General features: G+C 39.0%; 1 protein-coding gene across 3 annotated transcripts in view; it reads left to right on the forward strand.

Moving 5' to 3' along the window:
- The window catches only part of CRYBG3 (crystallin beta-gamma domain containing 3), a 129,582-nt gene that overhangs the window by 34,181 nt on the left and 76,200 nt on the right, over positions 1–19,201 (forward strand). Inside the window, exons 3-7 of one of the 3 annotated variants that reach the window (XM_043593922.1) lie at positions 677–1,107; positions 10,986–13,090; positions 15,209–17,208; positions 18,572–18,616; positions 18,972–19,087. In XM_043593922.1, the coding sequence (XP_043449857.1) occupies positions 677–1,107; positions 10,986–13,090; positions 15,209–17,208; positions 18,572–18,616; positions 18,972–19,087 (4,697 nt within the window). Of the gene's footprint in view, positions 1–676; positions 1,108–10,985; positions 17,209–18,571; positions 18,617–18,971; positions 19,088–19,201 lie in introns of all 3 variants that reach the window. The other 2 variants (XM_043593920.1, XM_043593921.1) reach the window with 2 other exon arrangements.

Here is a 19,201-nt window from a genome sequence, read left to right on the forward strand (position 1 = left end):
CATCTTATTGAGGAACAGTTTTACACAATGTGGCGGCTTCGTGGGTTAGCACAGTGCCGAAATGAGGTCTATCTAGGTATTGTCTGATGGTCCAGAGTACTTGAAAGTACTGTCCATTAGCTCAGAGTAATGAAAGCCGCATTTAAATATACATAACGTATGCCATGGTCTGTCCCTTTACTTACCTCTCCATACACATCTTTCACTCTTCTCATTTTGTACCCGAACTCCGTTCATCTTTAACTCTTTAGAAGCTGACACATCACTAAATAGAGTTGGGGGGAGGGGAGGAGGAGGAGATGAGAGATGGGGATGGAGGGAGATGCATAAGCATCACAGAGTCACATATTAGGTCTCCTTCAAAGGGCACTTCTAGGAATCATCCTCTGAGTTAACCTCCTCTGCTGTCACTGCTACCAAACCTGGACTGCTTACTCCTGTTCTGGCTTCCCACTCATGCTGTACTTCTCTCTCTGTGTGACGTTTACTATACAGCTTTAATGTGTGCTGATCATGCCCTTCATTAGACTGTAAAGGGCCCGAGGAATCAGAAGCCATCAGTCTTACAAATCTATCTCTGGCCTCTGGCACACAGTGTGTCGTATAATAGGTTATTAGTCAATCTGTGTTATTTTTTAAATGATGATGTTTGTAATTCTCTATCTTGTTTTCAAAGATTCCCCAAAGTGAGCACAAAAGGAACCATGCTGAGAAGCTAATCGCTCTTCCAATGCAGGAAGATTCCAAAAAGCCAAATGACCTCTCCCGCTCCACTTCAGATACCAAAATAGGAGAAAGTGATAGGCAGCCGAAGGAAAGCTTTTTTCAGTTTCTTGGTAACTTATTCAATATCTCAGGAAAATCATCTCTTGGTGATGCCAAGCAGTCTTCTTTCAAGGATGACCATGACAAAACTGAGAAAGATTTACAAAATCCCAGTGACCGTCCTGAGGAAGGGGTCAAAAGAGAAAGGGAGATTTTCGGTGGCTCCCTGGGAATCCAGGCACTTCCAGCAGAAGAACCGGAGTCCAACTCAGCAGAGCCCTCAGATTCCTTTTCTTTGGATACAACACAAGACAGTGAACAGGAAACCAGTGATTTACTAAAGTAAGTTTACAATTTACTTAGCCAGAAAGTTAAACTTATGGACCTAGCTCTTAAGCCTTACTTCTAACCCTGATTAATGAAGGGAATTGGAAAAAGTATTGTGTAATGTCTTTGCTACTAGGTAAAAAAAAAAAAAAAAAATTGTATGATTTTGTGTACCATACATATAATCTAGGACCTTTCGTGCTATTTTAGGGGGCAGTACCAATACCTTTTAGGTGCTAACTTTGTCAGTACGATATTTATTTCTAATTTAAGACTTCCTTGAATGAGAGTGTTTTCTGTTGTCTGAATTCTTCCTGTATTAGGACAGGCAGTAAGACCAGTGTCTGCATTTTGGGAACAGAAATGGTGCTAAGGAGGGGTGCTTGGGTGGCCCAGTTGGTCAGGTCATGTCTCACAGTTCGTGAGTTCAAGGCCCGCATCAGTCTCTGTGCTGACAGCTCAGAGCCTGGAGCCTGCATCAGATTCTGTGTCTCCCTGTCTCTGTCCCTTCCTTGCTTATACCCTTAGCTTGGTGCTAAGGTTTGTATGCACATTCTATTCATATCTTTCCTTTGTGGAATGACAATAAAGGGGTTAAGAAAAGAAATTAAATGGACTCTACTTGTAAAACTAGCCTTGTGATGCTTTTCCACAGCTCTGAGAAACTGAAATCTTGTGTAGATATAAGGATTATTTCATCATCCCTTTTTTTCTGTCTTTGATTAACAGACAGGCGCCAACTTGTTTTTCTTTTGCTCAAATGAACTTGGAAGGAATATTTTTTACTTAGAAAATGTATATAACAATGTTTGGTCCATTAGTCATTTTGTGTAACTTAGTAGTATTCATTCATAACCAGTAAGTATCTGTTGCATTGATTTTTATTTAAAGATGTTTTTATTTATTTTGAGAGTGAGAGAGAGCATGAACTGGGGAGGGACAGAGAGAGAGGGAGGGAGAGAACCCCAGGCAGGCTTTACACTGTCAGTGGAGAGCCCGATCAATGTAGGGCTCAAACTAGGAACCATGAGATCATGACCTGAGCCAAAATCAAGAGTCAGATGCTTAGCCAACCCAGGTGCCCCTGTTGTATTGATTTTAGCTTCTACTTGTGAATTATTTGTATCATTTTAAGAGGTCATCTATAATAATATAGTCAGAAATAGACGATAACTTAGAGCTGTTTAGTTCTTTATAATTTCAGAGTGTCTTCATATACGTACTTTGAATTAATTCCTCATAGGCAAGCTTCAAAGGTAGGCATAGACCCAACTTACAGTTGTGAGAACTGAGACCCTGATAGACTTGAGTTTGCCCATCAAGACTGATGTGGTAGGGCTTGCCCTACCAAATGTCAGTGTACTGATAAAGCCACATAATTTGAAACAGTGTCATACTAATGTAATACTTACTAAACATTTAAGTGAAACAGAATAGATCATCCAGAAGTAGACCCTTATATATATGTGATTTTAACCCTTGAATGTGATGGCATTTTTACATATTCTTTTTTTTTTTTTAATTGTTTTCCATATTATAGAAAGGAACACTTGGGGAAATTGGTTAACAATTTGGAGGGAACAAAAAGCTAGATACTTATCTCATTGTTACAATAAAATAATTAAAATTCAGTAACAAATGATTTTAAAAAGTACAAAACTAAACTAGCTAAATATGACTTATTCTGTTTTGATGAGAAACCACTTTCTAAGCATGATAGCAATGGAAAGTATCAGGAAAGACCAGTAAACTGCATTACTTTAAAAAAAATTTTTTAATGTTTATTTATTTTTGAGAGAGAGAGCGCACAAGCAGAGGAGGGGCAGAGAGGGAGACACAGAATCCAAAGCAGACTTCAGGCTCCGAGCTGTGAGCACAGAGCCCGATGTGGGCTCGAACCCATGAACCATGAGATCATGACCTGAGCTGAAGTCGGACGTTCAACCAACTGAGCCACCCAGGCACCCCAAGATTGCTTTTTTTTAATGTTTATTTTGAGAGCAAGAAGAGCATGTGCACATCCCCCCGCCCCCCCCCCCCCCTACACACACAAACACACGAGTGGAGGAGGGGCTCTGAGAGAGAAGAAAAGCAAAAATCCCAAGCAGGCTCTGGGCTAGATCAAACTCATGAACTGAGAGGTCATGACCTGAGCTAAAATCAAGAGTCGGCCACTTAACTGACTGAGCCAGCCAGGTGCCCCTGGATTACTTTTAATTTTCAAACTCCCTATGTCAAACAAAATAAACAGTGATACATTATATTGGCAAGTGAGAAAATTCGATACAAAAAGATGTCAGAGAATGCTTTGACTGATAAGCATTTTATTCAAAAAAAATTTTTGTATATATTTATTTTTGAGAGAAACAGTGTAAGCAGGTCAGGGGCAGAGAGAGAGGGAGAGAGAATCTACAAAGGCTCCAGACTCTGAGCCATCAGCACAGAGCCCACTGATGCGGGGCTCAAACCCATGAACCTTGAGATCATGACCTGAGCCTGAGTTGGAAGCTTAACCAACTGAGCTACTCAGGCGCCCCAGAGCTGATCAGCATTTTAGACACTAACTCAATAGGGAAAAAAAAAGTGAAACAATATAAACAAAAATACAAACTGCTAATACATAAGTGGAAAAAGGTTTATTCTCACCAGCAATCAAGGAAATGCCAACTAAAATGGAATAACTTTTATAAAATTTTACTAAAATAATAAATGATATACTCTGTATTACTCAAAGTTGATAGAGCTGATGCTCCATATACAGTGATAGGAGTGGAGGCATATTTTAGAGCAATATGTATCAAGCTTAGAAAGCTTATAGGTTATTTCTAATTATATAAGGAGGTGTTTACTGAAATATTATTTACAGGAACATATCATTGGAAATAAATGTCCAACAGCAGAAAAATGGTTAAATTGGGGTACCTCGGTAATAAAGGATTGTCTAAAGGAGTTCTGTCTAAAATGTGGTGGTTGGATTAGCAGCATCAACATCACCTGGGAATCATTAGAAATGCAAATTTTTTGATTCAGACCCACTAAATCAGAATTTCTGGGAGTGGTGCCCAGCAGTCTTCTAACAACCTCTCCAGATGACTTTTTGTACCAAAGTAATTTAAAGTGGTAAGGATTTTGAGGCTATTATGTGGAAATTATGTGGAATGGAAAGTTTGTGTTTTTTCTTTTTTTCTTGTTAATCCCCCTCTTTGGTTTTGATTAGTCGAGTTCATTTCTTTGGTACTGGACAGTAGAAAATGCAAGAGGTTACCTTGCCTCTTATTTCTTGTTAGTAAAACCCTCCTTATTAATAGAATAATTGCTTACAGCCCGGGCACCTGGGTGGCTCAGTCAAGCATCCGACTCTTGATTTTAGTTCGGGTCATGATGTTATGGTTAGTGAGATCAAGCCCCATGTCAGGCTAGGCTCCATGCTGACTGTGCAGAGCCTGCTGGTGAGTCTCTCTCTCCCCCCCCCCCCCCCCCCCCCCCCCCCCCCCCCCCCCCCCCCCCCCCCCCCCCCCCCCCCCCCCCCCCCCCCCCCCCCCCCCCCCCCCCCCCCCCCCGTCTCTCTCTCTCTCTCTCTCTCTCTCTGCCCCTCCCCTGCTCACATGTACGTGTATTCTCTCTCTCCCAAAAATAACCTTAAAAAAAATAAATAAATAATTGCTTAAGGCAGTTACCAGAACCACCCCTGCAAAGCTTTTGTCTTGACTGAGATACAAGCCTCCTCTGGCCCAGCTCCAGAAGTCCTACAAATTATCAGGTATAGAATTGCAGTTTAGTGACTTCCTACTGTCACATGTCAATTTAAGAATTGACATACCATTTTTGTTAATAGTTTATTTTGACAATATGATTAAGGACTACTTATAACTAATTTTAGATATTTAAATATTTTCCATATATATGGAAAAGATATTTACTAATAATTTTGAGACTGCATTATAAGTATTAAAGTTGTTTTAGTTTTGTGAAATGAATTTACTAAAAGCAAGGATATATTTAATTTTTTATTGCGATCATGAGAATATTCCAAATATAAAATATTATTTAAAATTAAGAGTTGCTGATGCATAATTAATAAACCTTGTATATTAGAATCTCTGAAGGTAAGAAAGAGAGTGTTATTGAAGCCCAAGTTAGAACAGCTGCCTGGGAAGCACACTCTTCACAGGGAAGAAAGTGCTCTGGGTGATAAACAGTTTTTACAGGGTTATATATGTTTTTACATCTTACGAAAGCTCAAAAGATTATAGACTAGCATATAAGCAGGAATCACAAGTTTTAAGGTCAAGAATGCAGGGAATAGGAGCATTGATCAATATTGCAAGGACAGATGGTTTTCTGTTAGGCAACTCATTTATAAAATCAGTATACAGTGTATGTTTGGTGAGCCATAAATCAGGCTTTTGGTTTAAACAAAGTTAGTGTACAGTCAGGCTGACTTAGAAATCTAGAATGGCTCTCCTTCTAGCTCAGGCCTTTGGAGAGTGTTTTCTCTCATTAGAGTCTACACTTCTGAAATCGGTAGGAGATTTGAGTGTCACACAAAATTTCAATTTTTTTATAACTTCAATTTTTTAATTAACTAAAGGCTTTGCATCATCTTTCTCATGTAAAAATGCCCCTACTTTTTTTTCTCTGTAGGTCTTTTATAATCAGAGAGTGTACTAAAAAGGGCTAATAGCTTAATTTACACAAGTTTATAAAATAATCTGTGCTGTATAATGCTGTCCATTACTATAATATCAAGCATACTTTTTAAGTCACTATTAATTACAGTTTTCAAAATTTAGTTATTAACTATAATTTGAAGTGTGTTCAGAAAAAAATCCTGCTCAAAAGTTACAAATTATTTCATTTCGCTTAATTAAAAATAATAAACAGCTTTGTAATTGTTTTTATGTTGACTATGCCAATTTCATTTTTAATATCCGTAAAGCCTTTCATTAAACCTGTTTGGTGACAACTTTTAGATTGTTTTCCATACATTAACTTACGCCTTCATTGCAGTTTATTAGGAAACTACTTCACTGTTGGGTTGAAATCTTTAAAAAGTTTAAGTTCTATGATTTTTATGTTTTCAACAGATTCATATCCATCATGAAAAAATTTTCTGCCAAAGCTTTATTGTGATTTAAAAAAAAATTGCTGGATTCACAGCTTTTCTTTATACGGAAAAGTTAAAAGCCTTTCCTATTATGAGAGAAGATATTCTTAACTGTAATTTGAAAGGAAATCTATCTTAATGCTGAGAAGGTAGCTTAATCATATTTTTTAAAGTGAGTTAGATACTTTGCTCTAAGGCTGTTATTTTTAGGCTATTATTTAGGATTTCCTTTGAAGAATGACAAATGTCTTTGGTTGACCTTTGAAATATCAGGAATATCAAATATATACAGAAAAGAATATAGCTGTGTTTGGTACCTGGAGGCTTAATAAATCTTTACGTGATAGGTAGGTATATCTTGGGCTAAAATGCATAAAACCTTTTCACATTTCCAATATGTACATATGTCTACTTCTTTAAATATTTGAAATGTCTAGGTATGTTACTTTGTTCTTGCTCTCCTTTTTTTTTTTTTTTTTTTTGGGTTTGGGCACAGTGTATTTTATTGGTGGTATATGACAAAGTTCAGGGGCCTGGGATGGAAACATCGACGCCAAGGTCATGACAGTCTCTGTAAGTTGGGGCTGAGCTGGGGCAAGGACTCCCTAGCAGCTGAGGGCTTCTCTCTTCCTCTTGTGCTCTTAATAGAGCTTGTGGCTCAGAGGGTTCTTACTCCTTGAATTGGAGGCCATGTGGACCATATGATCCACCATTGGTTTCTGTAGCTAAATTCATTGTTGTACCAGGAAATGAGCTTGATAAAGTAGTCATTGAGGTCAATGCCAATCCCAGCATCAAAGATGGAAGGGTGGGGATTACTGTTAAATTTGCAGGAGATAGTCTTGCAGTATCTGCTTCACTGTCTTCTTGATATCCTTGTATTTGGCAGCTTTTTCCAGGTGTCAAGTCATATCCGTAACTGACCTATTAGGGATAAGGACACATAACGGCATTCTAGTGAGCTTTCCACTTGGCCTCAGGGATGGCCTTGCCCACCACCTTGACAGTGCCAATAGAAGCAGGGATGACATTCTGGGCAGCCCCTTGGCCATCACACCACAGCTTCACAAAGGGGCTGTCAGTCTGCCAGCTGGCACTGATGGCATCAGCTGTGGTCACGAGTCCCTCCACTATGCCAAAGTTGCTATGGATGACCTGGGCCAGAGGGGCCAAGCAGCTGGTGGGGTAGAAGGCATTGCTGACCATCTTGAGGGATTTGTCCTGCTTCTGATGGTTCACCCTCCTCACAAACATGAGGGCATCAACAGAAGGGGCAGAGACAATGACCCTCTTGGCTTCATCCTTTGAGTGAACCCCAGCCTTCTCCTTGGTGGTAAAGACACTAGTAGACTCCACAACATGTTCAGCACTAGCATCACTCAGTTTGCTGTTGGCAGGATCTCACTCCTGGAAGGTGGAGATGGACTTTGCTGACAAATTTCCCATTCTCAGCCTTGACTGTACCATTGAGTTTGACATGGGTGGAGTCATACCAGAATATGTAGACCATGTAATTGAGGTCGACAAATTGGTGGCAACAGTATCAACTTTGCCAGACTTAAAAAGCAGCCCTTGTGATCAGACACCAGTACAGCCAAATCCATTTACTCCAACCTTCACCATCAAGTCTCAGGGATGCAGCTGGCACTGTTCAAGAAAATGTGGCTGTCTGTCAAATGGAGAGGAGCAGAGAGCCTGTCTTATTTGGTTCTTACTATTGTTAGGATCATATTAACTTTGGTTGTGTAGGATAAGCTGTAGATCCCATGGACAATTTATATAATATGTGTAATTAATACTCCATTTTCTCTGTGCAGCTTATAAAATTTTAATTTTCCATCTTCAGATTTTATTTTTAAAGTTACATGTTTTTGATATTTCCATTTTCTATTTTATTTACCAGGCAAAAACTTAACAATTAAAGGACAGTTTTATATTCTTATACTATTCAATTATGGAGACTCGACTGCAACCTGAGAAAGAATGCTGTAGAAAATAGACTACATTGGTGACATGACTAATCTTTTAAAAAGAGGGAGTGTTGCTCATCAGTACCCGACACAACTAATTATAGTACACGAAGCTAGGCTTGAAACTTTGATGTTCAGTGCTTTAAACATGATTATATAGTTGTTTAGTATAAGCAATGTATGTTTTAGTTTCAAGCATATAACATTTCCACCAGGTGCTACAGGAGATTATCTGGCTACAAATTTAAACTAGTTCATATAAATCAGTGTAATCATTTTAGTTGAAAGTACCCAGAAAATCCTAAAAAATGGAGAAAATGATTCTCCTCACCCCTGAAAGGACTCCAAAACTACCAAAAGGCATTATTACAGTGAGTTGACATTTAATGGATTTTTTGTATATGGTTTATAGAAGACCTTTTAGATCAAATGGTGCATTAGGATTGATGCAGGATAAAATGTCCTGAGGTCTTTTTAGGAGGGAGTTGGTAGGAAGAGAATGTCAGTTTACTTAAATTGAATTCTGATTCCTATATCATTTCATATTTCTTTGGAATCATGTACATTTGTGTATCCATATCTTCAGAATTATTTTATTGATCTTTTGAAGGAGAAAATATTGCAGCCTGTTGAGAGTAGATTTTAAATATAAAACATTAAAGCTTTGAAAGAAAAACTGACCACACATTTCTTGTCATTTATTCGGGCTTCTCGATCTTCACATGTTGCTCTGAAGGCTCTTGTGTTATTCTGATTAATTAATGTATTTTGATATCAGATTTCACCAATAACGTTACTTTACCTGTATTGTAAAGTACCATGTATTTTTCTCTTCTTGTATGTTTTCACAGGCAATTACCTTATTCGTTTTTTAGTTTGTTTCATTATAAGTCTTTGATCTAGCCTGACACTCATTCTGGAGCTAAAACTACTTTCATAAGGCAAAGCTTTTTCCCTAGTCATCTTGTTTAGCTGCTTTGTAATGGACAGTAAAAACATGCATGTAACCAATACAAGTTTTCACAATAGTGGTGGATTGGATTTCAGGGACCAGCAATTATATAGATTGAAATACATTATTTCAGCTAAAATTCAAGAAATATGTGAGGGGCACAGTTCATAAAAATTTGACCTGTCCAAGAAGGTTTACCATCTGTTTTATAGCGTAAATGAGTCTAGTGTTCTTAATGTTACTGCTTTAAAGCAGGGGAGAAAAAGCATTATTTAGATATTGGAATACTGGTGGCTGGATTTCTTATTCATGTGGGTTCTACAATGTTTTGTTAATTATATGTTTAATCTGAAAAAAATAGAACATGAAATATTTCTGCCATACATTTTTAGTGTTAGGATACTAAAATGAGCCTAGAGTTCAGAATTTAAAACACTTTTATATAATCGATAATAGTGAAGGCAGTCTGGAATAAATCACACACTAAGCACTTACTATCATTGCTTTATTTTAGTCATTCATGCCCAAAAGTTGTAAATATGTACCATTTGCCAAATTTTGTGGGGGGCATTTAAAAATGTAAAAATGGTTAAGACACAGTGCCTTCCTTCAAATAGCCACAAGGCAAGTGGGGAAAATGCATTAAGTGCCTAGATCTTTATAATCTGATATGGCAAATGCTGCACTCAAGGTTCTTTGCACCCACAGATAAGAGGCTAACTGCCCATGTTAGCAGGAAAGGGGTGCTAGGATCTGTTTGTTCTGGAGATGACTTGTGAACTTAGTCTCAGAAGACATTGGAGTTTCTCTCTGGGGCTGGGATTTAAGGGAAGAGAATGGTATGTGTCCAGGGCTATTAAGCAGTATCAGATAGCATGAGAACTCCCAGCGAAAGATTCTTCAAAGGAAGTTGGATGCTGAGAGTCTCTGGAACTTTATGCTGGGGCTGAGAAGTAGAGAACTTTTACTAGAAGTCTCTTTTGATTCCTACACTTACCCAAGCAGTTTTATGCTACAGAAATTGAATATTTGAAGAACTTAACACAAGAGCATTTTTAAGGCAATTCTGTCATTGAGTTAACAAACACATGCTGAGTGCTTGATGTGAGTTAGACATCTTACCAGTTGTTTTCCTTTAAAAGTTCTCCCCCTATGTGCTTGAAGTTGCCGTTCAAATTTACATCCAAGAGTAAAGGAAGAGAAGCTTACTGTGGTGCTCTAATATGGTGGACAAATCAGTGACGTATCCATGAGCTTGTGCCAGCATGAGGCACATAAGGCAGTGTGGTTCCTTCCAGTCAAACACTCTTTGAGATTGTAACTAAAACCCAAGCCTTGGACTTGTCAGCCCACTTTCTGTCTGGTAACTACTGTGAGAGAGATGTAGGTAATCAGGTAAGAGGGAATGGTTTTGGAGCACCTGGGTTTCTCAGTCCGTTAAGTGTCTGACTTCAGCTCAGGTCATGATCTCACGGTTCGTGAGTTTGAGCTCTGTGCTGACAGCTCAGAGCCTGGAGCCTGCTTCCAATTCTGTGTCTCCTTCTCTCTGTGCTTTTCCACAGCTCACACTCTGTCTCTGTCTTCCAAAAATGAATAGAAATGTTGAAAAAAAAAATCTTTAAAAAGGAATGGTTGTAAGGAGCTCAAACATTCATGTGCCTTGATGTTCATGTGTTCCTTGTCAAATCTTCATTATTTTTAGTAAAGACAGGCTTACCTAAAACATTTTAGGATTTCCTTCTCCAGTTGAATACTTATTAGGAGTAGGAGTATTTGAAAGATATACTTTATCATAACTTCTAGGATTACTGTTAAGTGTTACTAACTATATTTCATGATACTGTTGGGCTCTTTCTTTTTACAGACAACTGGATAGTAAACCAGAGAGGCCTTCCATAACATATGCAACATATCGAGGCCCCAGACAAATTAGGAAATATTTGAAGCACCAGAATGCATTGGAAACTGTGAATCCCTTGGACAGAGAAAATGAAAGTTCTGACTCTAGTACAAGCATCCATATTGCCCCTGGAAGTGACATTGAGGCTAGGATGGTGTCATTGTTGTCATCAGCTAGTACAGACATATCTGTGAAAGGACATTTGCTCGAAGGCCTGTTAGAAGACTCTGATTGTAGCAAAATAAATGTTAACACAGAAAACCATCTGACAAACCATTTAGAATTGCCCAATACTGCTGCTTCTATGAATGTTTTAAATAAAAATGATCCTGGGGGACCTGTGAGAAGTAGGTCATCCCCTTCTTCTGTGACTAACTTCAGCTCCACTGCCAGTGAATCTGACTCACGACACCATTTAAGTTGTGCACCAGTTTCTCAGACTGACAGAAATTTGGTATGCTCAGCATTGTTTACAGGAAGTAACAGTAGCAGAGTTCCTTGCAGTGCAGATTTTCAGGGGATAACTACAGCGGAAACTACAATAAAGGAAGACAGCTCAGTGATGAATGATGGGACATGGGTGCAAAGAGAAGCACGTGTTGAGCATGAGAGCCCTGCTGTTTCTGACTGCTCTTCTAGTAAACCTGATGGGAGTGACACTACCAAACAGGGCAGTGCAGATTTGCTGAGTCCAAATAAGTCAATTATGCATGAAGATCTGCAGTTGCCAGAGAGTAAGTGTTCTGACAAGCAAGCTGTTGATAACTCAGCCAAGCAGGCTGCCAGTCATATCAGCACCACGGCTCTTCAGAGACATGCTGTGACAGACACAGAACCTGTAAATGAAGGAAATAGACTGTCTTCCCAAGACTCACAAAAAAATTTGGCTGCTATAAAAATCAGACAAGAAACAGAAAGCACCTTGGTTAGTGAACCCACAACTTCAAGTCACGTAAAAGCTCCAGAAGGTAGAATTGAGCCACTACCCAAAGATATTGACCAGTTGTTTGTAACGGAACCCAAAAGGTCCAGTTTTAGGCCACATGGCAAAATGCCTCATGTGGTTAGAATAAATCAAAACAACCCTGTCTCCGGGGAACACATCAGCCAATCAGCAGTTGTAGCATGCTTAGAAAACAGAATATCCCCTAAGCTAAATTTTGAACCTAACAGAAATCACATTTCAGAATCTCATCTTGACTCTGAGAGTCTTCAACAAACCAAAGTATCACCTAATGTCAGAACATCTCTTATCCTTGACAGTACAAAGTCAGATTTCAGTATTTCATCTCCTACATTTGTTTCCAGGGTTGGTATGCTGAGCAAGTTAGATACTCCTGTTACAAAGGATGAGTGTTCTGTGCTCACTGAAACTGGGGATGTCAGCATTGTTGGTATTTCCAGTCCGCCTGGTAAATGTCAAGAAGAAAATGTGGCAAATCGTGTTGAGGCAGTAAACGGGAAGGGTACTCCTGCTTGTCTTCATCTGGAGCATGGATCTGCAACTCTTGAATCCAAGGAAGTTCTTCCGAAAGGTGAAAAATGCCAGGTTGGAGTTGACTCGAGATTGGAGTGTGAAAGCCTCTCTGAGGACAACAGTTCCATTTCACCTCAAGGCCCTGCTAAAGCAGAATTGATGTGTTCAAACGCTAGAGCAAGTAAGAGCACTACAGAGAAGTCTGGTTCTCTTTCCTTGGAAACCAAACCTGACATTGCGAAAATTTTATCAAAGGTGGAAGTTGATGGTCAGAATGGTGTTCCTGTTGAGTTGCATTCTGTAAGAGAAGAAACTGTAGCCATCTCCAAGATCACTGTTTCCCAAACAGAGCCTAGAGATATTTCTCAGGATAAGATTTCTTCTCCATTTGAAGTTACAGATGTGCCAGGAAAGCTTATTTTATCAGAATTAACTTCCCTAGAGTCTGAACAGGACAAAAGTTTTCAATCAGTGGATCGTGAGGAGATTAAAGAGAATTGTCAGACTGAGGTATCTCTTCCTGCCTCCAAATATCAAGGTTTTCCGGAAACAGAGGCAAAAGCCTTAGTTTATCCTCCTGCTTTTCCCAAAGGTAATATATCTGAGATTTTACCTCCTGTTCATGACGAAAAAGCTACTAGGCAAATGACACAGAATTATGAGGCCAATACCTATGTGATTCATCAACCTTCACATATTTTTGGGACTAGAAAGATTTCTGGTTTCTCAGAAATGGCAAAATTCAACTCAACTAGTGCTTCCCCACAATTCCAAGAAGCTGACAGCACACAAGTAAATTCACCTTTTCTGGAATCTGATAAAAGTTTGGGGAAAAATGCTTTTGTATCTGAGAATTCACACTTTCACAATGTTCCTGTGCTGAAATCAGAAAAGAAAGCCTTATCTCACAGAAAAAAAGAGAATACTCATTCCCTAAGTGGCAGTATTGATAGTGTGTCTTCCTCTGGTAGCTCTGAAGAAGTTAGCATGGTTTTAAGTTCACATAGTCACCAAAATAATTCCAGTTCTGTAAAAGTTACCATAGATGCCACACATGAAGGTGCCTCTTTAACTAACCTGCTGTGCCCTAATAGCCCTTATTTGGAATTTGAAACATCTGTCCCAACAGGGGCGGAAGTGACCCCTTTTCAAGAACATTTTGGGACTCCTACTGGGAAGGTGTCTCTCGATTTCCCAACTGCTGCCCAATTTGACAATCCCATGGAAGCAGAGACTGGAGCAGTTGCTGGGGCTCCGACGTCAGTTAACAGCTCAAGCCAGCAGTGTTCTGAAGCCTCTGCTGAGCACACAGAAGCAAGGAGAAGAGTCCATGACCAACTTTTGGACCTCAAAAGTGGTTTAGTTAAAAAGGCTGATACATTGATTGGTGAAATTTTTGTTTCTGTCAGGGAAGAATTAAAATCCACACACATAGTTGATACCTGCCAAGAGCATATAGCCATAGATGGCATAATGAATTCAGGTACTCTGAAAGAAGATGTTCCTGAGAAAAACTCTTCAGAAGTGACACTGGCAGGGATCCAGCTAACAGAGCATTTGGAAGAGCAGGGCATGGAAAACAGGTCAGATGTCCCAGGGGAAGAAAAGGTCTGTGTTTCACTTACAGCTGGTGAGAAGAGTCTCCTTTTTGATTCTGATAGAATGAATTTATCTTGTTTGTTAGAACATCAAGCTAGGGAATTAGTCGATGAGATTATTTATTCAGCCCAAGAAAATTTGGCAAATGATGCTTTTGAAGATACTGAGGATACCTGGGATTCTGAACTTCAGGCTAATACTTCACAAATTCTGAACAGTGATAGTGTTAAGCCGCATGATACATTAAGGGATTTCTTGGTGTCTGAACAGGCAGTAAATCAAAGCACATGTGAAATTAATGAAAATAAAATATTAGGTAGGTTCTTCTCTGTAAGTAACTTAGTTAAGGACGCAGAGTCAATTAAAGGAAGAGAAATTGTTCTCTACCAAGAATCCCCACTTTCTGGAAATAGAGCTGGACAGGCTGATAGGATAAATTTGTGGGAATCAGATGCTGTTTTACTAGCTGAAGATACACCCCATAAAGGGTTAGATGATAAGGTAAAAACACATTTATTTTTCAAAGAGGACTCTAAAGATAAAGTGGAAATAGCGTGTATGGATAATCACAAAACAGGGACAGAGGATACAAGAACTCTTGTATTAAATTTCAAATGGCCTCCATTTGCAAATGATGACATCCATGTACCCGGGACATCCAAGAACAGTTTTTCTGATAGTCTTGTGTGTATATCTGAAAAAGGCTTGCCAGGACAGAGTAATAAAAACACACTCTTTACAATGTCAGAAGTAGGGAAAGTACACAAGAAAGATATGGAAGTAAATATAAGAAAAATGGAGCTTAGATCTCCCATGTTAGAATTGGAAAAAACAAACAAAAAGGATGCTGAATTGAATATTATGAAATATGAGGCAGCCCCTCCTATGTTAGAAATGGGAAGAGCACATAAAAAGGATGCCAAATTAAATGTGATGAAAACTGAGCCAACAGCTGACATTTTTAAAGTGGGAGAAATACACCAAGTGGATGCTGAGAGGTATATTGAAAAAACTGAGGGATTACCTGCCATTTTAGGAATGAAAAAAGCTTATAAAATGAGGGATATCGAAGGAAATCTTGGCAAAACTGACATGATGCCTATTATTTCAGAAGTGAAAAATACCTACCAAAAAGATGCTGAGGTAATTACTGGAAAGACTGAAGTGATGCCTGCCACATTAGAAATGGAAAATATTTACCAAAAGGATGCTGAAGGGGATATTGCAAAGACCGAGGTGATACCTGTTGCATTAGAATTACAAAATATTTACCAAAAGCATGCTGAAGGTGATGTTGGCAAGACCGGGATGACCTCAGTTATGTCAGAAATGGAAAATGTCTACCAAAAAGACTTTGAGGGGGTTACCGAAAAGGCTGAAGTGATCCCTGCCACGTTAGAAATGGAAGATATTTACCCAGAGGATGGTGAAGAGGATATCACAGAGACTGAGGTGATACCTGTTACATTAGAAATGGAAAATATTTACCTAAGTGATGCTGATCTGGACAAAACTGAGGTTATGCCCATTACGTTAGAAGTGGTAAATGTCTACGAAAAAGATGCTGAGGGCATCACTGAAAAGACTGGAAGACCTTTGTTGGAAATATCTTACCAGAAGGATGCTGGAGAGGGTATTAGGAAAACTGAAATGGTACCTTTAGTGTTAGAAGTGAAAGAAGCACACGAGAAGGCAGTCCCTGCCTTCTTAGAAGTGGAAAGGGCATGTAAGACAGAGGATAAAGAGGCAGTTGGAATGAGTGTGTCTATGCCCTCTCCAAGAGAAATGGAAAGACTGTCTCCAGAAGATTCTGATGAGGCTATCAGGAAACACAAAGTATTATCTACAGTGGTAAATGTTAAGAAAACCTATGGAACAGCTCTGGAATTGCCTATTACACAAGCAGAGGCTGTGCCTCCCATATTTGAAGCCAAAAAAACATCCCAAGAGCCTGGTGGAGAGAGTGTTGGAGAAATAGAGAAAGGACCCCCTGAGAGAAAGGAAGGCTTGATAGCGTGTGACAACAGACTTGCCTCATATTTCAGGGGATATGAATCACCTACATTAAGCAAGGATTATGAAGGCTACCCAGCTTTAGCAGTGCCGGATTTTCGACCCAAGGATACCATGGGAAAGCTAGACAAAAGAACATCTGTTACTGCAGTAGATAACCAAATAAGAGATGATAATTATAGTGATGAAAAAGAAGAATCTAATTTAGCCTTCATTTCTCAGGATGAACAAGAAAATTCTTCCTTTACTATATTATATGACGAACCCCTTCAAGATGAGGACAGGTGTGCTACCCCAGAAGTAAGAACACACACTCTGCTGTTTCCTGATACATCTACTGACAACATGCCTGTAGTCACATGCGAGAGGTCTGAGAGCAGAACTGACCTCGTCCATCATTTTGAAAAGGACACTAAATTAGGGGAGACATTTGATAGTGATAGTTCAGAATCATTCTTATCAGTGGAGGCCAAAAGGTACAAAATTTATCCCTTAGCTTTGTCTCCCATTTATGAGGATGACAGCTCTCAGGAGGACATTCTGTCCAGCGAGGTCTCACCTGGTCACCATGGCTCCACAAAATCAAGAGAGAATGCAAACCAGCCCTCTTCTGTTTTATCCCTTCTCCAGTCAGTATCAGAGCGTTTAAAGATGAATTTTGATGAAGACAGACAGGGGATAGAGGCAGAGGAGGAGGAGGAGGAGAAGGAGGGGGAGGAACCATTACATAAAGGAAGCCTGAGACCTAGGAGGAAGGAAACCATTACTTTGAAGCTGCCAGACCCTTCCATCACGTTTTATCCTGATGATGACCAGGAACGGACTGGAATCTCTAAGAATTCATACGTAATGTCAAATGAACCTACTACCTCTAATCCACAAGTTGGTCTGTGGCCAGAAAAGGCTTCATTTCTACAAAAATCTGACCTTACTTCTAAACTACATTCTTCTTTAAAGAGTGCTTATCATCAGTATTTGCATACTTCCAAAACCCACTCCTCAGACAAAGGAGCCAGATTTGGTGGACTTTTTCAGGAACCAGTGTCAAAATATTTCCGTGCTCAGGACATCTCAGGCAGATTAAGCCCATTCACAGAGGTAAGTTATTTTGATTATTAACAAATGAAATAGTGCTTTGGGTCATGAAATGACCTAAAAACTTATGAAGAAAATCAGTGATTTGAGGTTGTATAAAGATGGTTTTAAAAATATATCAGAAGTTACTTTATTCTTTATTTGAAGTGTATCATAATCCCTGTATTTTAGCCAGACTGTTAAATTGAGAAAACAAAATTGCTTAGGCAGAATTTAAAAGGCATAAGAGAAGCAAGTTATTTCCCCTTCTTTGCTAATATTTAGTTTTCAAGTGAAATTAAGTGACAGCATTCTGAATTTCTCAAGGTACTATATATGGGGAACTTGTTACACTCCATTGAGCTTATGTGTCTCCATAAAATATTTCATAATATTCTAAAATATTTTAAGTAATCACTTGGCAGTATCCTGTCAGTAGTTGCTCATATTGTTCATACAAAGCAGGGCCACGAACAGCCTAATTGAAAGAAAAAAAGCTGAAAACATTATAGCTGGCAATGGTCTTGAAATTCAGTTTTATGGGTTTTTTTGCCTTAGAAATATTTAAACATTTAATGTAGAATATTCACTTAACATGGGACTTCCTTTCTGGCATTCCCAAGATCATGGAACTTTCTCTACGATTCCCAAGACCCATGTCTTCACCGTGAATAGCCACAGTAGCAAATCGTTATACTAGGATACCAACCAGTAGCTTGCAAGGCAAAGTCTTTTTAAAAGAAAGGATAAGATTTGAAGAAATGTTTCTTTAATGATTCCCCATCACCTACCAAGTCAAGTGAAACATCTTCACTATATTACAGCACACCCAAGTCCTGTTTGTCCAACCTTGTCTCCACGTGCTCTGGTTATACACCCAGTGTTTCCTACCACCTTGCCTCGGAAAGTATGTTCTCCGTGGAATTCTTTTCTCAACTCCCTGGCCCCAACCTGCCACATTTTTTCCCTTATTAAAATCCTGTGTTTTCAAGGTCTTCTCCATATCACTTCCTCCAACAAGCCTTTTGGGGGCCTCCCCGTGCCATCACCTCATCTCTATGCTGGTGTCATTCCCCTTGATGCCCATAAGTTGGCATTTTCTTTGTATTTTACCCATGAGTTTAACCTAGTCCTTCACAGAACAGTCACATCAGTGTGATCATCTGCTCCTTCCTTCCAGGTATAAGCTCCTTGAGGGCACAAACAACACATTATTTACCCTTATATTTGCCCTTGTAGCTCTTGTAGTACCTAGAGGTGCACTTTGCATATAATGGTCCCTAAATAAATATGTGATGAATTGGATTTGTGACTGCTAAGAAAGTGAGTTATAGATCTTTCTGTTGATGCTTCTTAAGGCTTACTTCTTCCACATTTACTCTTGCAGAATGTTGACAAACAAATTCTGAAGTGTAACCCGAGACCTGGGAAGGTAAGCATAAGTTTCTTATTAACTAAGATAAAATATGAAAAGTAAAGTTAAGTTAGGGATGCCTGGCTGGCTCAGTCGGTTGGGCATGCGACTCTTGATCTCAGGGTCATGAGTTCAAGCCTCACATTGGGCACAGAGCTTACTTTAAAAACAAAAAAAAGGTTACTTTCAGATTTGGGGAGTTTAAAGTAAATACTTTTCACTGACTTTAAAAGGGACTATTTTGCTCAAAGATTTAGCATCTATAGTAATCATCTTTTATCTGTTTAGGATATTTTCTACATTCTAGGACATTTTGGAATTTTAAATGCATTCTTAACAATTAGTTTTTGTGCCTGCTTTCTGTATATTGCAGATGGTTATCTATGATCTCCATGGAAGTAAATACAAGCAGGAGATCTACTGTAATATTCCTGATGCTACATCATGGTCCTTTCCGAATGGGATACTGATAAAAGTTGTAAGGGGCTGGTAAGAAATCTTTTAAAATTTGGTAGCATTTTTCCCCCAACTAAGTGTGTTTTCTTACTCTTTATGCTTTTTGTATTTTTTATTAAAGTCACATTCCCTTTCCTCTGGTTTTTG

This window comes from Prionailurus bengalensis, chromosome C2 (assembly GCF_016509475.1).
Source record: "Prionailurus bengalensis isolate Pbe53 chromosome C2, Fcat_Pben_1.1_paternal_pri, whole genome shotgun sequence".
Taxonomy (NCBI): Eukaryota; Metazoa; Chordata; class Mammalia; order Carnivora; family Felidae; genus Prionailurus; species Prionailurus bengalensis.